The following is a 21,010-nucleotide window of genomic DNA, read 5'->3' on the forward strand; positions in this document are numbered from 1 at the left end:
GAAACATTCTGTCCAGTAGTGGCTTTTCTGACCATAAACTCTTTTCTTCGATGATGTTGACATCATTCAGAGGAGATTGATGATAACACATGTGAACACAAACATCTGGATGATGAATATATTTATGGACTGAAGATTTTCCTGTTTACAGATATTTCTTATATAGGTATACCTCAAAAATATATATCACAAATTTAGTTCCACAATAAAATGAAGCAAGTCACATGAATTTCTTCATTTCTCAGTGCATATAAAAATTATGTTTATCCTATTTTGTAGCCTGTTAAGTGTACAATAGTATTGTGTCTGAAAGAACAATGTACGTACTTTAATTAAAAACACTTTATTGTTGGAGTTTCTGCTGTGGTGCAGCGGAAACAAATCAAGACTAGGAACCATGAGGTTGCGAGTTTGATCCCTGGCCTCGCTCAATGGGTTAAGGATCCGCTGTTGCGGAGCTTTGATGTAGGTCACAGATGCAGCTCGGGTCCCTCGTTGCTGTGGCTTTGATGTAGGTCACAGATGCAGCTCGGGTCCCTCGTTGCTGTGGCTCTGGTATAGGCCTGTGACTACAGATCCAATCAGACCCCTAGCCTGGGAACCTCCATGTGCTGTGGGTGCAGCCCTAGAAAAGACCTATATATATATATATATATTTTATTGTTAAAAAAAATGCTAGCCATCATCTGAACCTTCAGCAAGCCATGGTAGTAACATCAAAGATCACTGATCACAGATCACTGCAACAAATATCATAATAATAAAAACATTTGAAATATCGTAAGAATTACCAAAAAAAGAACTGAAGTGGGCAAATCCTGTTGGAAAACTGGCACCGGTGGGCTTGCTTGAAACTGGGTTGCTACAAACCTTCAGTTTATAGGAAAGAAAAAAAGAAAAGAACACAGTACCTGCACAGCACAGTAAAACTTGGTGCACCTGTGTTCCCTTGGCTGTGTCTTTATGTAACGCTGTTACAGTAAAAGCGACAGGATTGATGGAAATGTTTGATGTGTGGTCATTCTCAGGTGTCTTGCAGAGATGAGGTTCTGTTACTCCTTCTCTTGTTAACTTATACTACTGGGGTATTTTTAGTTGAGCTGAAGTTCATAGAATAATAAACAGTTGAGGCAAACTACTGAATTGTTTTTCTGCTTTTTTGATTTCGTATTTCTTTTTTAATTGAAAATCAAGTCCAGAATAACCTTTTACTTTTGTAAAATTGAGTCTCCACTTTGATTTTTCCTCAGAATTTAGTCATTGTTCCATAAATCTTACCTTCTAAAATTAATTATTCATTGATGAGAGAAAATGTTGGCCATTTTTCTAAGAAAATCTAGAAATCTTTTCAGGATAGAGTTTCCATAAAGTTTAATGGTTAAATGCCTTATGGACAACTAATGAAAAATAATTATGGTTTTATAATTTTATTTATATTCATATCATCATTGTCATTTTGGGGGTCTGTTATAGTCCTAAATTGATTATAAAGAAGTAATCATGGAGTTACTGCTGGGGCATAGTGGTTTAATAATCTGGCTTGTCTCTGTGGAAGCTCTGGTTTGATTCTCAGCCCTGTGCAGTGGGTTAGGGGTCAGTTGTGGCTGCAGCTGTGGTGTAGGTCGCAGGTCTGGCTTGGGTTTAATCCCTGGCCCAGGAATTTCCATGAGCTATGGGGGTGGCGGAAAAAGAAAAAAAAAATCATGATTCAGTGTTATGCATATTTGGGGTTTTAAAATGTTCGTTTTTAATTCAGATTAATTATCAAACCTCTCTTGCTTCTATGTTTGGTATCATTTTAGCTGTCTGAGAATTTTGTTTAGTTTGGGTACCCCTAGAAGTCACATTTTAACCACATAAGCCTAGGTATGGATGGACTTATGTCATAGCCGATTCTGTGTAATGTGTAAGCTTGTTGAAAAAAAAAAATCCTCTAAGAATGTTTCTGACAAGTTTAATCCAGGTAAGTAACACATTTACTTTCACATTGTATTATATAGTTTTAAAGAACAAAAGTGTTTCCAGACTACTACAATAAAGCAAGTATCTCAATGAAGCAAGTCACACAAACTTGTTTGATTTTCCAGTTCATATGAAAAGTTATGTTTGGAGTTCCTATTATGGCTCAGCGATAACGAACCCAACTAGTATCCACGAGGGTGCAGGTTTGATCCCTGGCCTTGCTCGATGGGTTCAGGATCCGGCATTGCTGTGAGCCGTGGTATAGGTTGCAGACGCAACTCGGATCTGGCTATTGCTGTGCCTATGGCATAGGTGGGCAGCTACAGGTCCAATTTGACCCTTAGCCTGGAAACTTCCATATGCCCTGGGTGTGGCTCTTAAAAAAAAAAAAAGACAAAAAAGGTTATGTTTACAGTATTCTATAGTCTCTTAAGTGTGCAATAAATAGCATTATGTGTAAACAATGTAAAAACTTTAAGAATTACTTTAACCGTGATAGAAAATCATATATAAAGAGTGTAATAAAAAAAAGAATTACTTCATGGCTCAAAAATGCTAACCATCATCTAACAATTCAGAGTTGCCACAGACTTTTCATTGTAAAAAATAAAGTATTGGCAAAGTGCAATAAAGTGCAATAAAATGAGTTATTCCTGTAATTGACCATCACATGTACTTTTCCTAGAGATTTTCTCTTATTCACCTTTTGGTTTATCTTTTAATTGAAATCAAAGTCTAATCAAACTAATGTTGGTTGACATTATTATTGATATTCTTAAAAATAAGTTTGGATTACATTGTTTTATTATGAGAATAATCACTAGAGTATTTTATGTGATGTATAATGATATAATGTGAATATTCAGTTGATCAGTTTGTGATAGGTTATGTTCCAAAAGGCTCTTATGTATAGGTTTTCTTTAAAATTTTGGTTTTATAGACTAGATATAGTTTGTGGCCAGATCAGGACAGCTTTTAAAAGTCACTTTTTATATACCTTAAGTTTATATATTACTTGATGTAATACATGGCTACCATTCAAAACAATGCCCACTAGAAATACAAGTTTCAACTTGGTACAGAAGGAGTAGGTTTGATTCTATCTGTTATCATGGAAAATATCTGAGTTGGCCAGAGATATAAAGAAGGGATGCCGGGATGCCTTAAGACACTGGACTTTACTGTTTTAACACCTAAATAAGACCAGGACAACCTTAATTTGTTATGAATGGGCAATAAGAGGTGTTGTGAGAAAAGTTGACAGAGTAATTCCCTCGAATCTATATTCCTTGTTTCTGTAGCTTATTTTGTAAATTATGTGTTACATGTTTTATTTATGTTTCTCCATATTTTGTCAAAATTTTAGATGAGATAGAGACTATGACCCAGTTCTATAAAGGATACACACCTAGAAAAATATGTAACAGAATTCAAATGAGTTGTTTTTAATGAAAAGGATGATATTTAAATTAAACAAATATAGAGACAAAGGACTTTTCCAACATTCATAAATATTGGACATGGCCGTAGGTGATAAAGTTTCACTCAGTCTCATTTCATACTTTTCCTGTTTTATTCTGTGGCTCATAGAATTCTTTAATCTCTCAAGAAGCATGATTATCTGAGTCTCAGTCCTTTTGTTTTGCCACTATAATTGATAAGAGCACCTCATAGCTAGTTGCATCCATGTCCTTTCTACTTTCAAGCATGCCAGCTTGATTCTTTCTTGTAAGACTTACTGAAGGCAGTAAGAAATAACCAACACCTCTCACCCCCCTAACATACTAAGTTCTCTAAAGCACTGACCTCATTAGTTAGATGATCTCAGTTCCAAGACAGTAGGCTACAGTTTAACAGTACAATGAGGAGTGCTAACTTCCTGTTAGGGATGAGGTGACTTTCACTATCCTGCACCCTTTTTACTAAACAAGTTTTACATTTTTGGTTCTGTCACTTCTATCATTCTTCTTCCTGGCATGAATTTCTAAATTAGTTTGCTTTAAGTTGTAAGCCACAGAAATCCAAATAAACAAAAAAGTAATTCATTGTCTTATATAACTGGAAAGACTTTCTCTGTCTTCGAATTGTGCTTTTTTTGTGTGTGTTTACAGACTGCCTTCATGTCGTAGCAAAGACTGGCCTGGATAAGGCCTGTGTATAAGGGGACACAATGACATATAAAGATAGATCAATAAAAAGACTCATAATTTTTGCAAGCATGTTTTTCTGGGAAAAGATAAATACCTTCATCATATTACTATTAATTTCCCAAGCTCAACTGAGTCCCACTGGGGATGTTGGCATTGGTGCATATGAAGAGGTTGGAACAGAAATTTAAAGAGACTTGGATAAAAGAGCACTGCATTGGTGTGAAATCTCCGTTCATAATATGAAAAAGTAATTTAAAAATTCTCAGAATCAAGTGATCCCTGTGCCTGGAATATCAGACAGAAAAAGACCTTCCTTTTTTTTTTTTTTTTTTGTCTTTTTTGCCATTTCTCAGGCCGCTTTCGCGGTGTATAGAGGTTCCCAGGCTAGGGGTCTAATCGGAGCTGTAGCCACCGGCCTACGCCAGAGCCACAGCAACGCAGGATCTGAGCCGCGTCTGCAACGTACACAGCAGCTCACAGCAAGGGCAGGGACCGAACCCGCAACCTCATGGTTCCTAGTCGGATTCATTAACCACTGCGCCACGACGGGAACTCCAGACCTTCCATTTTTTAATGTCTGTATCTGTCCCCTTCTTAATCAGGAAAGCATAGGCCTTCTTAATTGATTCTGTCAGAATTATATGTAAAGGGGAGGAAGAAGAGCCCATGATACAAAGCAGAGTTCTTTTACCAAGAGAAGAGGGAAATTGGACAGGATGTTGGGGGCTGATTCTACCAAGAACCGAATCTACCACTACTTAATTCTACACAGCTCTTATATTTACTAGTTGTATGCCTTTGAGCAAATTATATAATCTTTTAAAGCTTGATTTCTTTCTTGGGAAGTGGGAAAATAGTAGCATCACCTAAATTTAGAGCTTTTGAGAAAACCATATTAGATTATATATGTAACGTGTTAAGTACAGTGTTTGGCACATAGGCCTCCACATAATGGTAGTTCTGCAGCAATCACCACCACCACCACTATCATCATTATCATCATCATTGTGACAAGCCACAGCATCTCCACTCATTGTCTCCTCATCTGCATCTCCACTGCTCTGCTTGAAGTCCTCATCCACCCTCCGCTGACTCTTTGGAGAACTTTATCATCTCATTTTCCATACTGCAGTGAGCGATCTTTCAGAACACAATTTTTTTTTTCTTTATAGAAGTATAGTTGACTTACAGTGTTATGTTCCTGGTGTACAACAAAGTGATTCAGTTATATATATATATGTCCTTATTCATATTCTTTTCCATTATAGTTTTTTTAAACAGGATGTTGATTATTGTACCCTGTGCTATACAATAGGTCGTAGTTGACTGTTTTGTATATAGTATTGTGTATTTGTTAATTACAAAGTTCTAATTTATCACTCCCCTCTACCTTTCCCCTTTGGGTATAAGTTTGTTTTCTATGTCCTTGAGTCTGTTTCTGTTTTGTAGATTTCACTTATGTCATATTTTCGATTCTGTGTGTAAGTGATATATGGTATTTGTCTTTCTCTTTACTTACTTAGTATGATAATGTCTGCATCCATCCATGTTGCTACAAATGGCATTATTTCATTTTTTTATGGCTGAGTAACATTCCATTGTATATATGTACCACACTTTCTTTATCCATTCATCTATCCATGGACATTTAGATTGCTTCCATGTCTTGGCTATTGTAAAAAGTGCTGCAGTGAACATTGGGGTGCATGTATCTTTTTGAATTATGATTCTCTCTGGTTATATGCCCAGGAGTGGGATTGCTGGATCATATGGTAGTTGTATTTTTAGTTTTTTAAGGAACTTCCATACTGTTTTCCATCATGGCTGTAACAATATACATTCCCACCAAGGATGTAAGAGGGTTCCCTTTTCTTCACACCCTCTTCAGCATTTGTTGTTTGTAGACTTTTTGTTGATGACCATTCTGACCTGTATGAGGTGATACCTCATTGTAGTTTTGATTTGCAATAGTTGATGAGGTTGAGCATCTTTTCTTTCTTGTGCTTTTTGGCTATCTGTCTCTTTGGAGAAATGTCTATTTAGATCTTCTTCCCATTTCTTGATTGGCTTGTTCGTATTTCTCTTGATACTGAACTGCATGAGCTGTTTTTATAAATTGGAGGTTAATCCCTTGTTTCACATCATTTGCAAGTATTTTTTCCTATTCTGTGGGCTTTTTGTTTTGCTTATGGTTTCCTTAGCTGCGCAAAAGCTTTTAAATTTGATTAGGTCTCATTTGTTTATTTTCGTTTTTATTTTCATTACTCTAGGAAGTGGATCTGAAAAGATACTGCTGCGATTTATGTCAGAGAGTGTTTTGCCTATGTTTCCTCTAAGAGTTTTACATAGTATCCAGTTTTATATTTAGGTCTTTAATCCATTTTGAGTTTATTTTTTGTGTCTGGTTTTAGAGAGTGTTCTAATTTCATTCTTTTACATGTAGCTGTCCAATTTTCCCAGAAGCACTTATTGAAGAGACTGGCTTTTTTCTGTTGTATATTCTTGCCTCCTTTGTTGTAGATTAATTGGCCGTAGGTGCATGGGTTTTGTCCTGGAATTTCTGTTCTGTTCCATTGATCTATAAGTCTGTATTTGTGTCAGTACCATACAATATTGATGACTGTAACTGTATAAGTAGAGTCTGAAGTCAGGGATCCTGATTCCTCCAACACCAGTTTTTTTTTCTCAAGATTGCTTTGGTTATAAAATGCCCTTAGGAATCTGATAGGGATTGCAGTGGATCTGTAGATTGCCCAGGGTAGGTATAGTCATTTTGACAATAATGATTCTTCCAATTCAGGAACGTACTATGTTTTTCCATCCGTTTGTGTCAACTTCAGTGTCTTAACTCAGTGTCTTTTAATTTTCAGAGTACAGGTCTTTTGCCTCCTTTAGGTAGGTTTATTCCTAGGTATTTTATTCTGTTTGATGCAGTTTTATTCTCTTTCACATTTCATGTCAGTTTAAATAGTTTATCTTATAGATTTATAGATTGAATTTTGAAGAATTAAGAATAGGGACTATAGGAAGAAAATGTGATAGAATGGTAATAGTTTAATTAGAACAGCAAGAAACTAGGTCAAGATTAGAGAGAGAATGTGTACTATTAGGCTAGACATTCTTGTGAAGGATTTTCTCAAGAAAGGATTGCCCATGTATTGACTATTGTGTGTATATTTACATCTCATTGCATCAGACAACTTTCCTCCTCATTTCCCTATGCAACTGATTTATTGAAATTGTTGGTAGAATGCTTACTTGGAAGGTAGGAACGAATGGTTGCTGTGTGAATAGTCATAAGCCATTAGCAAAACAGAGCAAATGTGTGGTTATCTACCCACTACCTGTCACTTTCTCTCTATCCCTAACTACCCATGACCTTTGCAGTCCTTGACTTTTTCTTATAGGACCGATTCCTTTCTTCTATTACTTTTTTTTTTTTTAATGCAGATTTGCCCCACACTTCTTGATAGTGTTTTACAGTTAACTTGAATTAATTGTTCCCAGTTCTGTTTTGTGGACTTGTAACCTTAACAGTGAATAATAGTCTATACCAGAACTACTTAGTGTCAGATCTCAAATATGTACAAGTAAGTACTGAAATTAAAAGTAAGTATTCAGAAACTCTTTCAGCAGTTTGTCAATGCCTCAACATTTGTTACTGCATCTTATAAAAGTAACAGTCAGTAGTTGATTGGAAATTAAAAGCCAGAACCAACAACTACAACAAAAACCCTGATTCTTGGCTAGAGTTACTTTGAAGTGCTCTGTTCTATATTGTTACGACATTGTGGTCCCTAGATTTGCAAATATTCTGACAGCATAGCACCTGACATTTTCCTTTTGGCAGGCCAGCGAACCAGGTGGTTTAAGGTGTTAAATAAAGTACTGCGTGGGAAGTGAAAATATGCCACAGTATTGCACATGTAATGTATTGATTAATAGTATAAATTTGATGCTTATTTGAATTTAATAATTATATATAAAATTTGTGTGGATTTGGAGTAACTTTAGTGAAAAATTTTAAAGGTAATGTATTTAAAGTTAGTTAAAATTAGCTTACCATAAATTTGAAATACGCTTTTTAAAGATATGTTAAGTTTTTTAAAAAAATCAAGGAGGGATCCTAAGCAGGCAGTTGAATTTGGAGATCAAGTAGAGGTAAAAGAGCCAGCAAAGGAACCTGAGAAAGTAGCTGCCAAAAAGTTGGAAGGAGTATGAGAGAAACTGAGGGATAAGGATGAGAAGTATCCACCGGATTTACATAGTAGTGTGCTGGTGAGTGTTTATAATAGATGGTTCCGGGGGGAGGAGATGGGATGCTCGGATATTTAGCCTTTTCTGATTTGTGTGGTAAAAATATTCCCACTGTGGCTGATTTCAAGCCATCAACAATTTAACAACTAGATTGCCGATTTTCTGAAAATTTAATAATCAGTTCTTGTGCAATGTTCAGACTGGTCCCAACACACCAGATTAGAGACCTTGACAAAAATAGTGTCAGTGAAGTAGTGGGGTTAGAAGGAAAGCTGAAGTATATCAGTAGAAAATGTTCTATGGATATTGAAATGATTATTTTGAAGAGAGTGGTAAGAAAGAACATATTTAGCATGGGATGCTTTAGGCTTGGGATGATGGGAAATTTCTCTTCCTATCACGTAATATTTTTAAAAGGCTACATTTTATTTTTTACTATATGGAGAACATAATCACTTAATAACCATTTACGTTTATATATACTTGCTAGGAATGAGACATAGTTCCTTGTCTTAAGCTTTGTCATTTAAGTCAGAATTCATACAAAATAAATTTATAGAGGAAGTAGTTTTTTACCGAATAAACAAAAGTATATAAATTCTGAACTGGGAGTTCCTGTCATGGCTCAGCAATTAAAGAACCCAACTAGCATCCATGAGGACACGGGTTCGATCCCTGGCCTCGCTGAATGGGCTAAGGATCCAGCGTTGCCATGAGCTGCGGTGTAGGTCACAGATGTGGCTTGGATCCTGCATTACTGTGGCTGTGGCGTAGGGTTGGCAGCTGTAGCTCTGATTCAACCCCTAGCCTGGGAACCTCCATATGCCGCAGGTGCCCTGCTAAAAAGCAAACAACAAAAAATTCTAAAATGATTTTTATAGACAAAGAGTTTTGTGATCATTATGTAGTATACACAATATCTAAAGATATTTTACACAAAGCCCTGATTTGTGTAATTGAGAAAATTATTTGAAAATTTTGATGTGGAGGGTTCTTGTTATGGCTCAGTGGTAACAAACCCAACTAGTATCCATGAGGATATGGGTTCAATCTCTGACCCCACTCACTGGGTTAAGGATCCGGTGTTGCTGTGAGCTGCAGTATAGGTTGCAGACATGGCTCGGATCTGGCATTGCTGGGGCTGTGGTGTAGGCTAGAAGCTGCAGCTCCAATTTGACCCCTAGCCTGGGAACTTCCATATGACATGGGTGTGGCCCTAAAATATTTAAAAAGAAAGAAAAGAAAATTGTGATGTGGAAAAAATTGTGTATATTCTGTTTTATATATAGACATAGAAATATTAGAGAATGTTATTCTTCTGTTTAATGTGAATTGATGTAATTCCATCAATACCATGTAATTCCAGTTAATACCATCTTTTTGTAACAAATATCTTTAATGATTTGTTTTGGTTTTGATTTATTTGTTGAAGGATTACTCAGCACTGATTTCAGCTGTTCTACTTGAACTAATGTGTGCATTAGAAGGTAACCTTGGAGAATAGACTTGTGGTTGCCAAGGGGGAAGGGGAGGGAATGGGATAGATGGGGTGCTTGGGGTTAATAGATGCAGACTATTGCCTTTGGAATGGATTAGCAGTGAGATCCTGCTGTGTAGTACTGGGAACTATGTCTGGTCACTTATGATGGAGCATGATAATGTGAGAAAAAAGTATGTATATATGTTTGCGTAACTGGGTCACCATGCTGTACGGTAGAAATTTGACAGAACACTGTAAACCAGCTATAATGGGAAAAAATAAAAATCATAAAAAAAGAAGGTAACCTGTTGTACTGTGGTACGATGATGTTTTAAAAGTAGTATCTAGCCCATAAATGGACAGTCCTTTGGTCTTCCATTAATGGAAAGAGTATTAATTTTAGGTCAGTATTCTGGCAGCATATAAATTTGTATTTTCAATTCATCAGAGATTGTGAAAGAGCTTTTGTGATTGCTGCATCTCATCAGAAGTGAACAGATGTAGGTGATAAAATTGTAGCTAACATGTTCTTGGTTACATTCTGTTTTGTTTCTCTAGGCAGGCAGGTTGACACAGTGAGAAGATTGTGGGCTTTTGCTTCAGGTAGATTTGAATTTAGCTCTGGCTTCAACATTTTATAGCTTAGCCTTTCTTAGTTTCTTCATTTGCAAAATGAGGATAATAATATTGCTCTTCAGGGTGGTTGAGAGAATTGTATGATGTAGTTAAAAGACCTTTGAAGTAGAGTTAAGCAATAGTAAAATCTTAATTAAGCCATCACTTCAGGTAGGTGTCTCAGAATAAAAAAAGGAATCATCTCATCTTAGGAAACAAAGCGTACCTGTTTTTTTACTATAAAAAACAGGTACAGCTGCAACTAGAGAATGAATACTCTGCAAAGAAGTATTAATATTTTAAGTACCTGATTAATTCAGCACATTCATATTATACAAACCCAAATAATTTGTGACAGTTAATAAATTCATTCTTAATGATCCTTGCATTTCAAATTATGGGAATGTAGAACATTATTATCAATTATCTTGTATATTAAAACTCATGGTGTGTTGTAATAGGCGCATTTTACTACAAGTCCGGTTAAGTGCATGTAGCATTCTTTAATTAGTTTTATCATACGAACTTTTATCACTTTGACCTTGTAGATGTTTTCGTAGATTTATCTGTTTTGCAATGGATTTTTCTATCATTATTTGCTAATTTTCCTTTTCCTTTTATTCTTCTATTTAATATTAAGTATTACCAATTTCTATTTATGTTTTTGTTTCATCTTTCCCTTTCTTCATCAAGAAAGAAAAAAAAGTGATGCATTTTATTCTGCTTCCTATTCAGAAGAGTTTCTCAGTTTTCTCATTTACGGCTAGAGTGACGATAGACTTGGCCTGTGGTGCCAGTTAGTATTTTGATGGTTAGGAATCATCATGCCTTCTCAGGAAGGACAACAGGAAGCAACTAGAACTTGAACTGCTAATTGAGGAGCTTCCTATTTGACTTTGGGGCTATTTCTTTATTTATCTGAAATCACCTTTTCCACAATTTAGTGATCGAGCATATTCTGTTTTTTATTTAATTGGTAAGTTCAGTTTCAAAATATTCACTTTATATTTGATTTCATTACATAACTACCTAAGATAAGAGATATTAGATTTAAGGAAATCCAAGAATGAGGAAATGTTTAAGGACCTTTCTTGGCTTACTGTTATTTTACTTTGGAATAAAAAGGTTATATATGAAAAACTATGTTCTTTTAAAACAAAAATTTTATCTTCTGCCTCATTTGAGTTTATTTTTTTAGAAGTTTTTACTGAGAGTTTATTGAATCTATAATGAATTTTTTAAAAATTGAAATATTTGTAATATTGACTTGTTTGATCTTTTAAATATGTTATATCCTCCCAATTATTATTTTTTTTAAATTTTTTTCTCTGAGTGGTATTTTATAGTTTTCCTTGTAAAGGTCTTTTCTTTAATGTTACAATGATTTTTATTTTTCCATATAGCTGATTTGCAGTGTTCTGTCAATTTTCTACTATATAGCAAGGTGACCCAGTCATACATACATGTATGCCTTCTTTATTCTCACATTATCATGCTCCATCATAAGTGGTTAGATATAGTTCCTAGAGCTATAGAGCAGGATCTCATTGCTTATCCATTACAAAGGCAGTAATTTGCATCTATTAACCCAAAATTCCTAATCCATACCACTCCCTCCCCCTCCCCCTTGGCAACCACAAGACTGTTCTCCATGATTTTCTTTTCTGTGGAAAGGTTCATTTGTGCCATATATTAGATTCCAGGATAAGTGATATCATATGGTATTTCTCTTTCTCTTTCCAACTTACTTCACTCAGTATGAGAGTCTCTAGTTCCATCCATGTTGCTGCAAATGGCATTATTTCATTCTTTTTTATGGCTGAGTAGTATTCCATTGTGTATATATACCACATTTTCCTAATCCAATCATCTGACAATGGACATTTGGGTTGTTTCCGTGTCTTGGATATTGTGAATAGAGCTGCAATGAACATGTGGGTGCATGTATCTTTTTTAAGGAAAGTTTTATCTGGATATATGCCCAAGAGTGGGGTTGCTGGGTCATATGGTAGTTCTATGTATAGATTTCTAGGGTACCTCCGTACCGTTCCCCATAGTGGCTGTACCAGCTTACATTCCCGCCAGCAGTGCAGGAGGGTTCCCTTTTCTCCATACCCCCTCCAGCATTTGTTATTTGTGGATGTCTTAATGATGGCCATTCTGACTGGTGTGAGATTGTATTTCATGGTAGTTTTGATTTGCATTTCTCTAATAATCAGTGGTGCTGAGCATTGTTTCATGTGCTTGTTGGCCATCTGTATATCTTGGCAAAATGTCTATTCAGGTCTTTTGACCATTTTTCCATTGGGTGGTTGGCTTTTTTGCTGTTGAGTTGTATATGTTGTTTGTATATTTTAGATATTAAACCCTTATCAGTTGCATCATTTGACACAATTTTCTCCCATTCTGTAAGTTGTCTTTTTGTTTTCTTTTGGGTTTCCTTTGCTGTGCAAAAGCTTTTCAGTTTGACTAGGTCCCATTGGTTTATTTTTGCTTTTATGTCTGTTGCTTTGGGAGACTGAGTTGAGAAAATATTCATAAGGTTGATGTCCGAGAATGTTTTGCCTGTGTTCTCTTCCAGGAGTTTGATGGTGTCTTGTCTTATATTTAAGTCTTTCACCCATTTTGAGTTTATTTTGGTGCATGGTGTGAGGGCGTGTTCTAGATTCATTGATTTGCATGCCAGTGTCAAGGTTTCCCAGCAATTCTTGCTGAAAAGATTGTCTTTTTCCCATTTTAAGTTCTTGCCTCCTTTGTCAAAGATTAATTGACCATAGGTGTCTAGGTTTATTTCTGGCTTCTCTATTCTGTTCCATTGGTCTGGCTGTCCGTTTTGGTACCAGTACCACACTGTCTTGATGACTGTGGCTTTGTAATATTGCCTGAAGTCTGGGAAAGTGATGCCTCCTGGCTGGATTTTGTTCCTCAGAATTGCTTTGGCAATTCTAGGTTTTTCGTGGTTCCATATAAATTTTTGGATTTTTTGTTCTAGTTCTGTGAAAAACGTCATGGGGAATTTGATAGGGATTGCATTGAATCTGTAGATTGCTTTGGGTAGTATGGCCATTTTTACAAAATTGATTTTTCCAACCCAGGAACATGGAATATCTTTCCATTTCTTTACGTATTCTTTAATTTCCTGATTAATGTTGTCTAGTTCTTGGCATATAAATCCTTTACCTCCTTGGTCAGGTGTATTCCGAGGTATTTGATTTTTGAGGTGCAATTTTAAAAGGTATTTTATTTTTTATTCCTTTTCTAATATTTCATTGTTAGTGTACGGAAATGCAACTGATTTCTGAAAGTTCATCTTATATCCTGCCTCCTTGCTGAATTTGTTGATCAGTTCAAGTAGTTTTTGGGTTTAGTCCTTAGGGTTTTCTATGTTTAGTATCATGTCATCTGCATACAGTGACAGTTTTATCTCTTCTCTTCCTATTTGGATGCCTTTTGTTTCTTTTGTCTGACTGCTATGGCTAGGATTTTCACTACTATGTTGAATAACAGGGGTGAGAGTGGGCATCCTTGTCTTGTTCCAGATTTTAGTGGGAAGGCTTTCACTTTTTCTCCATTGAGTATTATATTTGCTGTGGGTTTGTCATAAATGGCTTTGATTATGTTAAAGTATGCTCCTTCTCTACCCACTTGGGTAAGAGTTTTTATCGTGAGTGAATGTTGGACTTTGTCAAATGCATTTTTTGCATCTGTTGAGATGATCATGTGGTTTTTGACTTTTGTTAATGTGGTGTGTGACATTGAGGATTTGTGTATGTTGAACCATCCTTATGTACCAGGGATGGAGCCTACCTGGTCATGGTAGATGATCTTGTTGATATGTTATTGGATTTGGTTGGCTAAAATTTTGTTGTGAATTTCTGCATCTGTATATTCATCAAAGATACTGGCCTATAGTTTTTTTGTTTTTTTTTTTTCTTTTTTGGTGGTATCTTTGTCTGGTTTTGGAATTAGGGTTTTGGTGGCATCACAGAATGTCTTTGGGGGTGTACCTTCTTCTTCAACTTTTTGAAAAAATTTAAGGAGGATGGGTTAAGGAGGATGGGTTTAAGTTCCTCTTGGTATGTTTGGTAGAATTCACCTGTGAAGCCATCTGGTCCTGGGCTTTTATTTGCAGGGAGTGTTTTTTTGGCATATTTCATTTCATTTCTAGTGATGGGTCTGTTCAGTTGATCTATTTCTTCTTGATTCAGTTTTGGCAGGCTGTAAGATTCTAGAAAGTTGTCCATTTCTTCCAGATTGTCAGATTTGTTGGCATATAATTGTTCGTAGTATTATCTTATGGTTTTTTGTACTTCTGCAGTATCCGTTGCGATTTCTCCTTTTTCATTTCTATTTTGTTTATTTGGGTTTCCTCTGCTATCTTGATCCACCTCCTCATTTGAGTTTATTTTTAAGAGGAGTTCTTATTTGAAAAATAGTTTCCTTTATAGATTTTTCTCTCACCATATTTTCTCAGCGTAATAATGGAAATGAAGTATATTCATTAGTAGTAAACATACTTCTTCTATTCAGTAATCTAATGTATACCATCAGTTAAATTAGATTAGGAAATCTTCACCTTTTTTTTCTTTTTCTGAGTAGCTAAAATCACATTCTCCCATACCTACCAAGCCAAATTAAAACCTTCTTTCTGTATACATGGTTATTCAGGTTGCCACTTGTAATCTAGATAATTAGTTACTCTCATCATGACTTAATTTATTTGTACTCCCTGACCATCATAGATTTTGGTGTCCCTAACTGGAATAATTTAAGAAAAATTGATCCCTATTCACAGGAGATCTGAAAAGCTTACTTGTCAAACATCTGTTCAAATCTTATTCTCAGCAAATAAAACACCTTGATATTTGATTTATTTTTGAAGCCGAAAAATTTCTTCAATTCACTGCACAAGTGACTTTACCTTTCCTAAATAAACCTTGTAACACCTGTATGTTAATATTATTGTGAGACTATTGATAATGTGTATAAAGTTCTAGCATAAGTTACCTAATACATAGTAGATAGTTAGCAAGAAGCGGCTGCATCCTTTATTCTCTAATCTTGACTAGAACATGTGCCAGCACATGCTTTCTGATGAAAATGCTCATTTGTGCCCATTTTTCTTCTAAGGAAAAAAATTAATATTGATTACAGTGGTTTAAAATAAAATATGTGTTATATTTATAAAGCAAATTTTGGGAAAAAGTTATTTTAAAAAATGTCTCTGTAGATGGTCTTGGCTATATTTGAGATCTTGCATATGTGAAAAATCTTTAACCTCTGTCACGCTAATGGAAGGTTTGGCTGAATATAGAATTATACTTAGAAAATAATTTTCCTTTCATTTCAAAGACATTTAAAGTTTGCTAGATTACCTTCTAGCTTCCAGTGATTCTCTTGAGAAATTTATCGTTTTGAACTTTGATCTTTAGTTTTGACTTGTTTTGTCTCTCAGAAACCTTTAAAAGTCTTCTCTTTATTCTTTGTTGATCTGAACATTTTATCTGGTATGTTTTTTTCTTCAGTGGATGTTTGGAAATATATGGAGACAGATTTGATAGCCATAGTGACTCGGAATGCTGAGTTTGAATGCTTTGATGTTTATTACCTGGAGGTCAAAGAGGTTAATTTTCTTGCAGATACAGGCAACATTCTCACCCAGAATGTCAATAGTGCCCCTGTTAAGAAGTATTGTGACCCTGGTAAAATATAAGAATAATCCTGAACTGCATATTGATTATAGTGTTTGGCAAGAGAAATAAGATGTGTACACCAAAGACCAGTCAGTATGCTGTGTGAAAAAAAATGTAGGAAGAAAGAGTAAATGACGTAATACAAATTGAAGTAGAATAAAAATCATTATGTGAAATAGAGCTGACAAATTATTTATGAGTATATATTTATCATGTTACTGATTTTGGTTTCTAGTTGGACATTATCTACACTATTGTGCTTAATTATATTTTTGACACTTTTTTCTGTATTTCAGAGTAGTACGTGCTCTTAATTACTTTGATAGGTCAAGAAAACTATTAAGTCTTTTCTATAGTAGGGTATCTATTATAATCCAGACATTTAGTAATTCCTGATCCAGGAAGATTTGAGAAATCATTTTTTTTTTATTTGCACAGGCTAGAACTTCACTGATAATAGTAGTAATATATTTTTAAATGAAACTGAGATTCATAGAAGTTGAGCAAGGGTTGTACTTACACAGTTTCATAGCAGCTTCTGAGTTATCAGTTTGCAGTTCTGTTTCATTACTATCTTGGGAAATGAATTATTGGAATAGCACATATTAGAGATACTATTACAATATGAACCTTCAGTGACACAGATAAATAGCTTTTGAATTATCCTTTTTTTTTTGTGGTTCATATCATCGCTTTACTTTACTAATGTGGCTATCCAGGCAAACTGTATATTAGAAATACAGGACTCTAAGAAAGCAAAGAGAGATTAAATAATGAGGTAGGAAAATAGTGGAAGAGGTTAAAATATTAGTTTTATAATTAAATATTAATGCAGTCTTCATTTTAATATGCATATGATTTACTTTTCAGAACCTAAATCACAGCTGCAGCAGCTTCATCAGGGACAATACAGATTGTCAAATACTGAGCAAAATGGAATAAAAGATAATAGTCAATCAAGATACCTTCCTCGAAATGATACCAGACAGTCAAGAAATGAGAAACCTCCTCGATTTCAAAGAGACACCCAAAATTCAAAGTCAATTTTAGAAGGCAGTGGATTACCTAGAAACAGAGGTTCTGAAAGACCAAGTACTTCTTCAGGATCTGAAGTATGGGCTGAAGAGAGAATCAAGTATGATAGGCCATATTCTAGATATGATAGAACTAAAGATACTTCATACCCCTTAAGCTCCCAGCACAATGATGCTGCATTTAAAAAAAGGGATAACTCTATGCAAAGCAGATCAGGTAAAGGTCCATCCTGTGCAGACGCAAAAGAAAATCCACTTCCTCAAGAATCCATCGATTACAATAATCAAAAACGTGGGAAAAGAGAAAACCAAACAGCAAATCCCGATCATTTTTATGACAGGAAACCACGAACTTCGATAAATAATGAAGCTTTTAGTGGTGTAAAAATCGAAAGACATTTTAATGTAAATACTGATTACCAGAACCCTGTCCGAATGAATAGTTTCATGGGTGTTCCAAATGGAGAGACAGAAACACCACTGAAGGGAAGGCGAGTAGGACCTATTAAGCCTACAGGACCCATCACAACAACACCCTATGATGATAAAATATTTTATAATAGTGGGCCCAAAAGAAGATCTGGGCCAATTAAACCAGAAAAAGTACTAGAGTCATCTATTCCTATGGAGTATGCAAAACTGTGGAAACCTGGAGATGAATGTTTTGCACTTTATTGGGAAGACAACAAGGTATGAATGCTGCAGAATTATTAAATACTATTATTACTGAATGTAACATTTAGTGAGACTATGGAAAGCCATTGCTTTGTGACTGAGTTATGTTCTATGTTTGTACTTGTTTATAGTTTTTGAAAAGGTGTATAGGTATATAATTTATCAAAGGAAAAACAAAATATTTAATATTTTTTATGATGCTTAGGAGTCCCGTAAGATTTGGGTAGGTTAAGTTTGATTTTCACTTGCATATCAGAAAAGTATTATAGAAGTGATTAAATGAAATTGATAAGTTGTTTCAGTTAATCATCAACTGAACCATTAATATTTGCTTTTCTTTCTAGTAAAATTATAGGAATAAAATCACTTGAGTGGCACAGAGTTAAATTCTGTAGATTTCATTTAATTTAATGAAAATATACACAATCAGCCTATTTTTTAAAACAAATTAAAAGCAGGAATGTTAATTATTTAGCTAATAATAAAAAAATTAATAATTATTAAACCAATAATTTAAACACTGTTTAGCTTTGCATTATATGCCAACTAAATGAGAAAGAGGGAAGTCATGGAAAAAAAGGAAAGACAGGGATGAGGTCGAGAAGGAATTCAGTGGATCAGGTAAAAGAGCCTGGCTGTGAGGGAGAAGACCAACACAAAGCAGGAAGGGAAAGAGGACAGAGGGACCCTCAGAGTGATGGGTCTTGTACCTGTGTGCCTTTCTGCCTATCATGCTCTTCCATGAAGTACTCTTCCGATCCTTGAGGGCTTGGCTTAGGTACTTCCTGGAAGAAATTTTCTTTCATCTGTCCCCTCCTCCCTCCTACATTATTGTTCACTTTCTGAAACTTTTCACAGTTTGTAAGTATTCTTGATTTGGGTTCCTGCATTGATAGCGCTATCATGATTTTAAGTTCCTTGAAGGCAGGACCATATCTGTCTTGTTTTTCTCTATTGCCTTGCTCCTCCCAGTGTAGGGATTTCATAATTATTGGTTGACTTTGTTAATTAGTTCATTCTCAAGGGGGCACTTACATGGGGAAAAAAATAGAGTGGTTAGGAGACTGGAAATATCAGCAAAGTAATAAAAACAGAACTAAGGAGTTACAGAGTGAGGGACCTAGATGGATATGAGAATCAAAAAATAGTTCAAATAAATACTTCAAATGAGAGTAATTTCAGTTGATAAGGATGTGCCCATGTGTATAGGTGAAAGGAGAGGTGAAGGTAAAGTTAACCGAAGATTTCAAGGAACTGAAATGCAGCCTAGGAAGTATGGTTGGATCTTTTAAAGGATACTATAGGGCTTGCGATCAGGAACCAGACCGCATTGTGTTCAGTGAAAGATGAAGAAAAGCAGGGTATTAGGTGGTGTTAGATATTATCTGATGATAACAATAAGGAGGGGTCCAGGGGTCTAGATGGCATAGTCTTTAAAGGTTTTTGTATGAATGTCAGATAACATTTGTCTAAAAGCAGCATCTCTACAGTCAAGTTTCTTTTCAAGGCTAGAAGCAAGGGAGGAAATAGCACTAGCTGTGTCTTTTTTTTTTTTTTTTTTTCTTTTTAGGGCTGCACTCTCGGCATATGGAGGTTCCCAGGCTAGGGATCGAATCAAAGCTGCAGTCCCTAGCCTACACCACAGCCACAGCAACCCAGATCCGAGCTACATCTGTGACCTACACCAGAGCATACGGCAACGCCGGATCCTAAACCCAATGAGCAAAGCCAGGTATTGAACCCACATCCTCATGGATCCTAGTTGGGTTTGTTAACTGCTGAGCCATGAAGGGAACTCCAAGCTGTGTCCTTTTTTTTTTTGAGAAAAGCATAAGACTTCCCAGAATTACCAACAATATCATTGGTTTGAACATTTTCAAATGGCCACTCCCTGGCTATTAGGGAGACTTGGAAAGTAAATACAGATATTGTTCTTCACTATCTAGATTCTTGAAGCTGAGACTAGTCACTTTCCAAAATACAGGGACCATTTGATTTGACTAGTGGGGGGATTACTTATGCTTAACTGTTTCTCTATCATGGTAGAGGCAAAAAAATGTGAAGTAGTTGGAAATCAGTTAAATCTATAAACTATAATCATAGTTTATAGAACTTATGTTGTCTGCGTTAGAGGAAGTATCCACTTCTGTCAGATGCTTCTATGAAAGGTTAAGATGAGGGTGGAAAAAAAATTTTTGCTTTGGACAGTGTGGAGTTTTGCATTGAACAATGTGGACTTTGATGAGCAGAGGAAGTAAATGATTAAAGTTCAATAATATCTGAAAGGCCTGGCAGGCTTTCCACTGAAATCCTGCAAAGATCATGCTCTAGTAGTAAGTGCAAATACAAATAAACTTTTCAAAGCCTGAAATCAACCCTTTACGTGATCAAGGATATCCGCTTGTACCCTGCCAGCATATCCTTCAAAATATAATCCTCTTGGGGAAGAACTAAGACCTCTTCAGTATTTCATCTACAATGTCTGGAATCCTATAAAAAATTATGAGACATGGTTAAAAATACAGAGAGACGAATAAAGCAACAGAGAATAATAATAGACTTAAGATATTCATATATTAGACTTCTATAAGTTCTTCAACAAATTCTGAGTATTCTACAAACCATAATTGAGTAACTGCTAAGTGTTAGGTGCTTAGAACATATCAAATAGTTTCTATTACTCAAATACCTTCAAATAACTGATGAGATTGTTATTAAACCTTTACTTTTAATTGTAATTTTCTCAGAAAATCAATACTGTATTCATCTATTGCCTCTATTAAATATATTCAAAATAATGTTATATGGCTTTTAAAAGATAGCACCTAACAATTCCCAGAATGTTTTGAGCTTTTAGAGTATTTTTAGAGTAATTGGATGGTCTTCTAAGGCAATTACTTTGATTTTACTTGGCTGTATACTTTCAGTTTGGAGTGAGGAACTTTAAGCTCTATATAGATACACCATTAAGCAATAAGATAAATAATATTAACCCTCTGAGAAAGATGGCATTTGTTATCTTCTGAAACCATGTAATTTAAGAGATAGCTCAAATAAAAGTGTCTTACCAAGAAGAGACAACCTTCCAAATTTCTAGCCAAAGACCAGGGTAAAGATTTAAGAAAGGCATTGTGTATAACTGTT

The 21,010-nt window shown here is 35.3% G+C and overlaps 1 protein-coding gene across 2 annotated transcripts in view; it reads left to right on the forward strand.

The window, feature by feature from the left end:
* Positions 1 to 21,010, forward strand: part of TDRD3 (tudor domain containing 3) — a 181,236-nt gene that overhangs the window by 116,358 nt on the left and 43,868 nt on the right. For both annotated transcript variants that reach the window (XM_047755867.1, XM_047755868.1), the window contains exon 11: positions 17,028 to 17,881. In XM_047755867.1, coding sequence (XP_047611823.1) covers positions 17,028 to 17,881 — 854 coding nt within the window. The remainder of the gene's footprint in view (positions 1 to 17,027; positions 17,882 to 21,010) is intronic.

Source organism: Phacochoerus africanus, chromosome 13 (assembly GCF_016906955.1).
Source record: "Phacochoerus africanus isolate WHEZ1 chromosome 13, ROS_Pafr_v1, whole genome shotgun sequence".
In the NCBI taxonomy this organism is placed as follows: domain Eukaryota; kingdom Metazoa; phylum Chordata; class Mammalia; order Artiodactyla; family Suidae; genus Phacochoerus; species Phacochoerus africanus.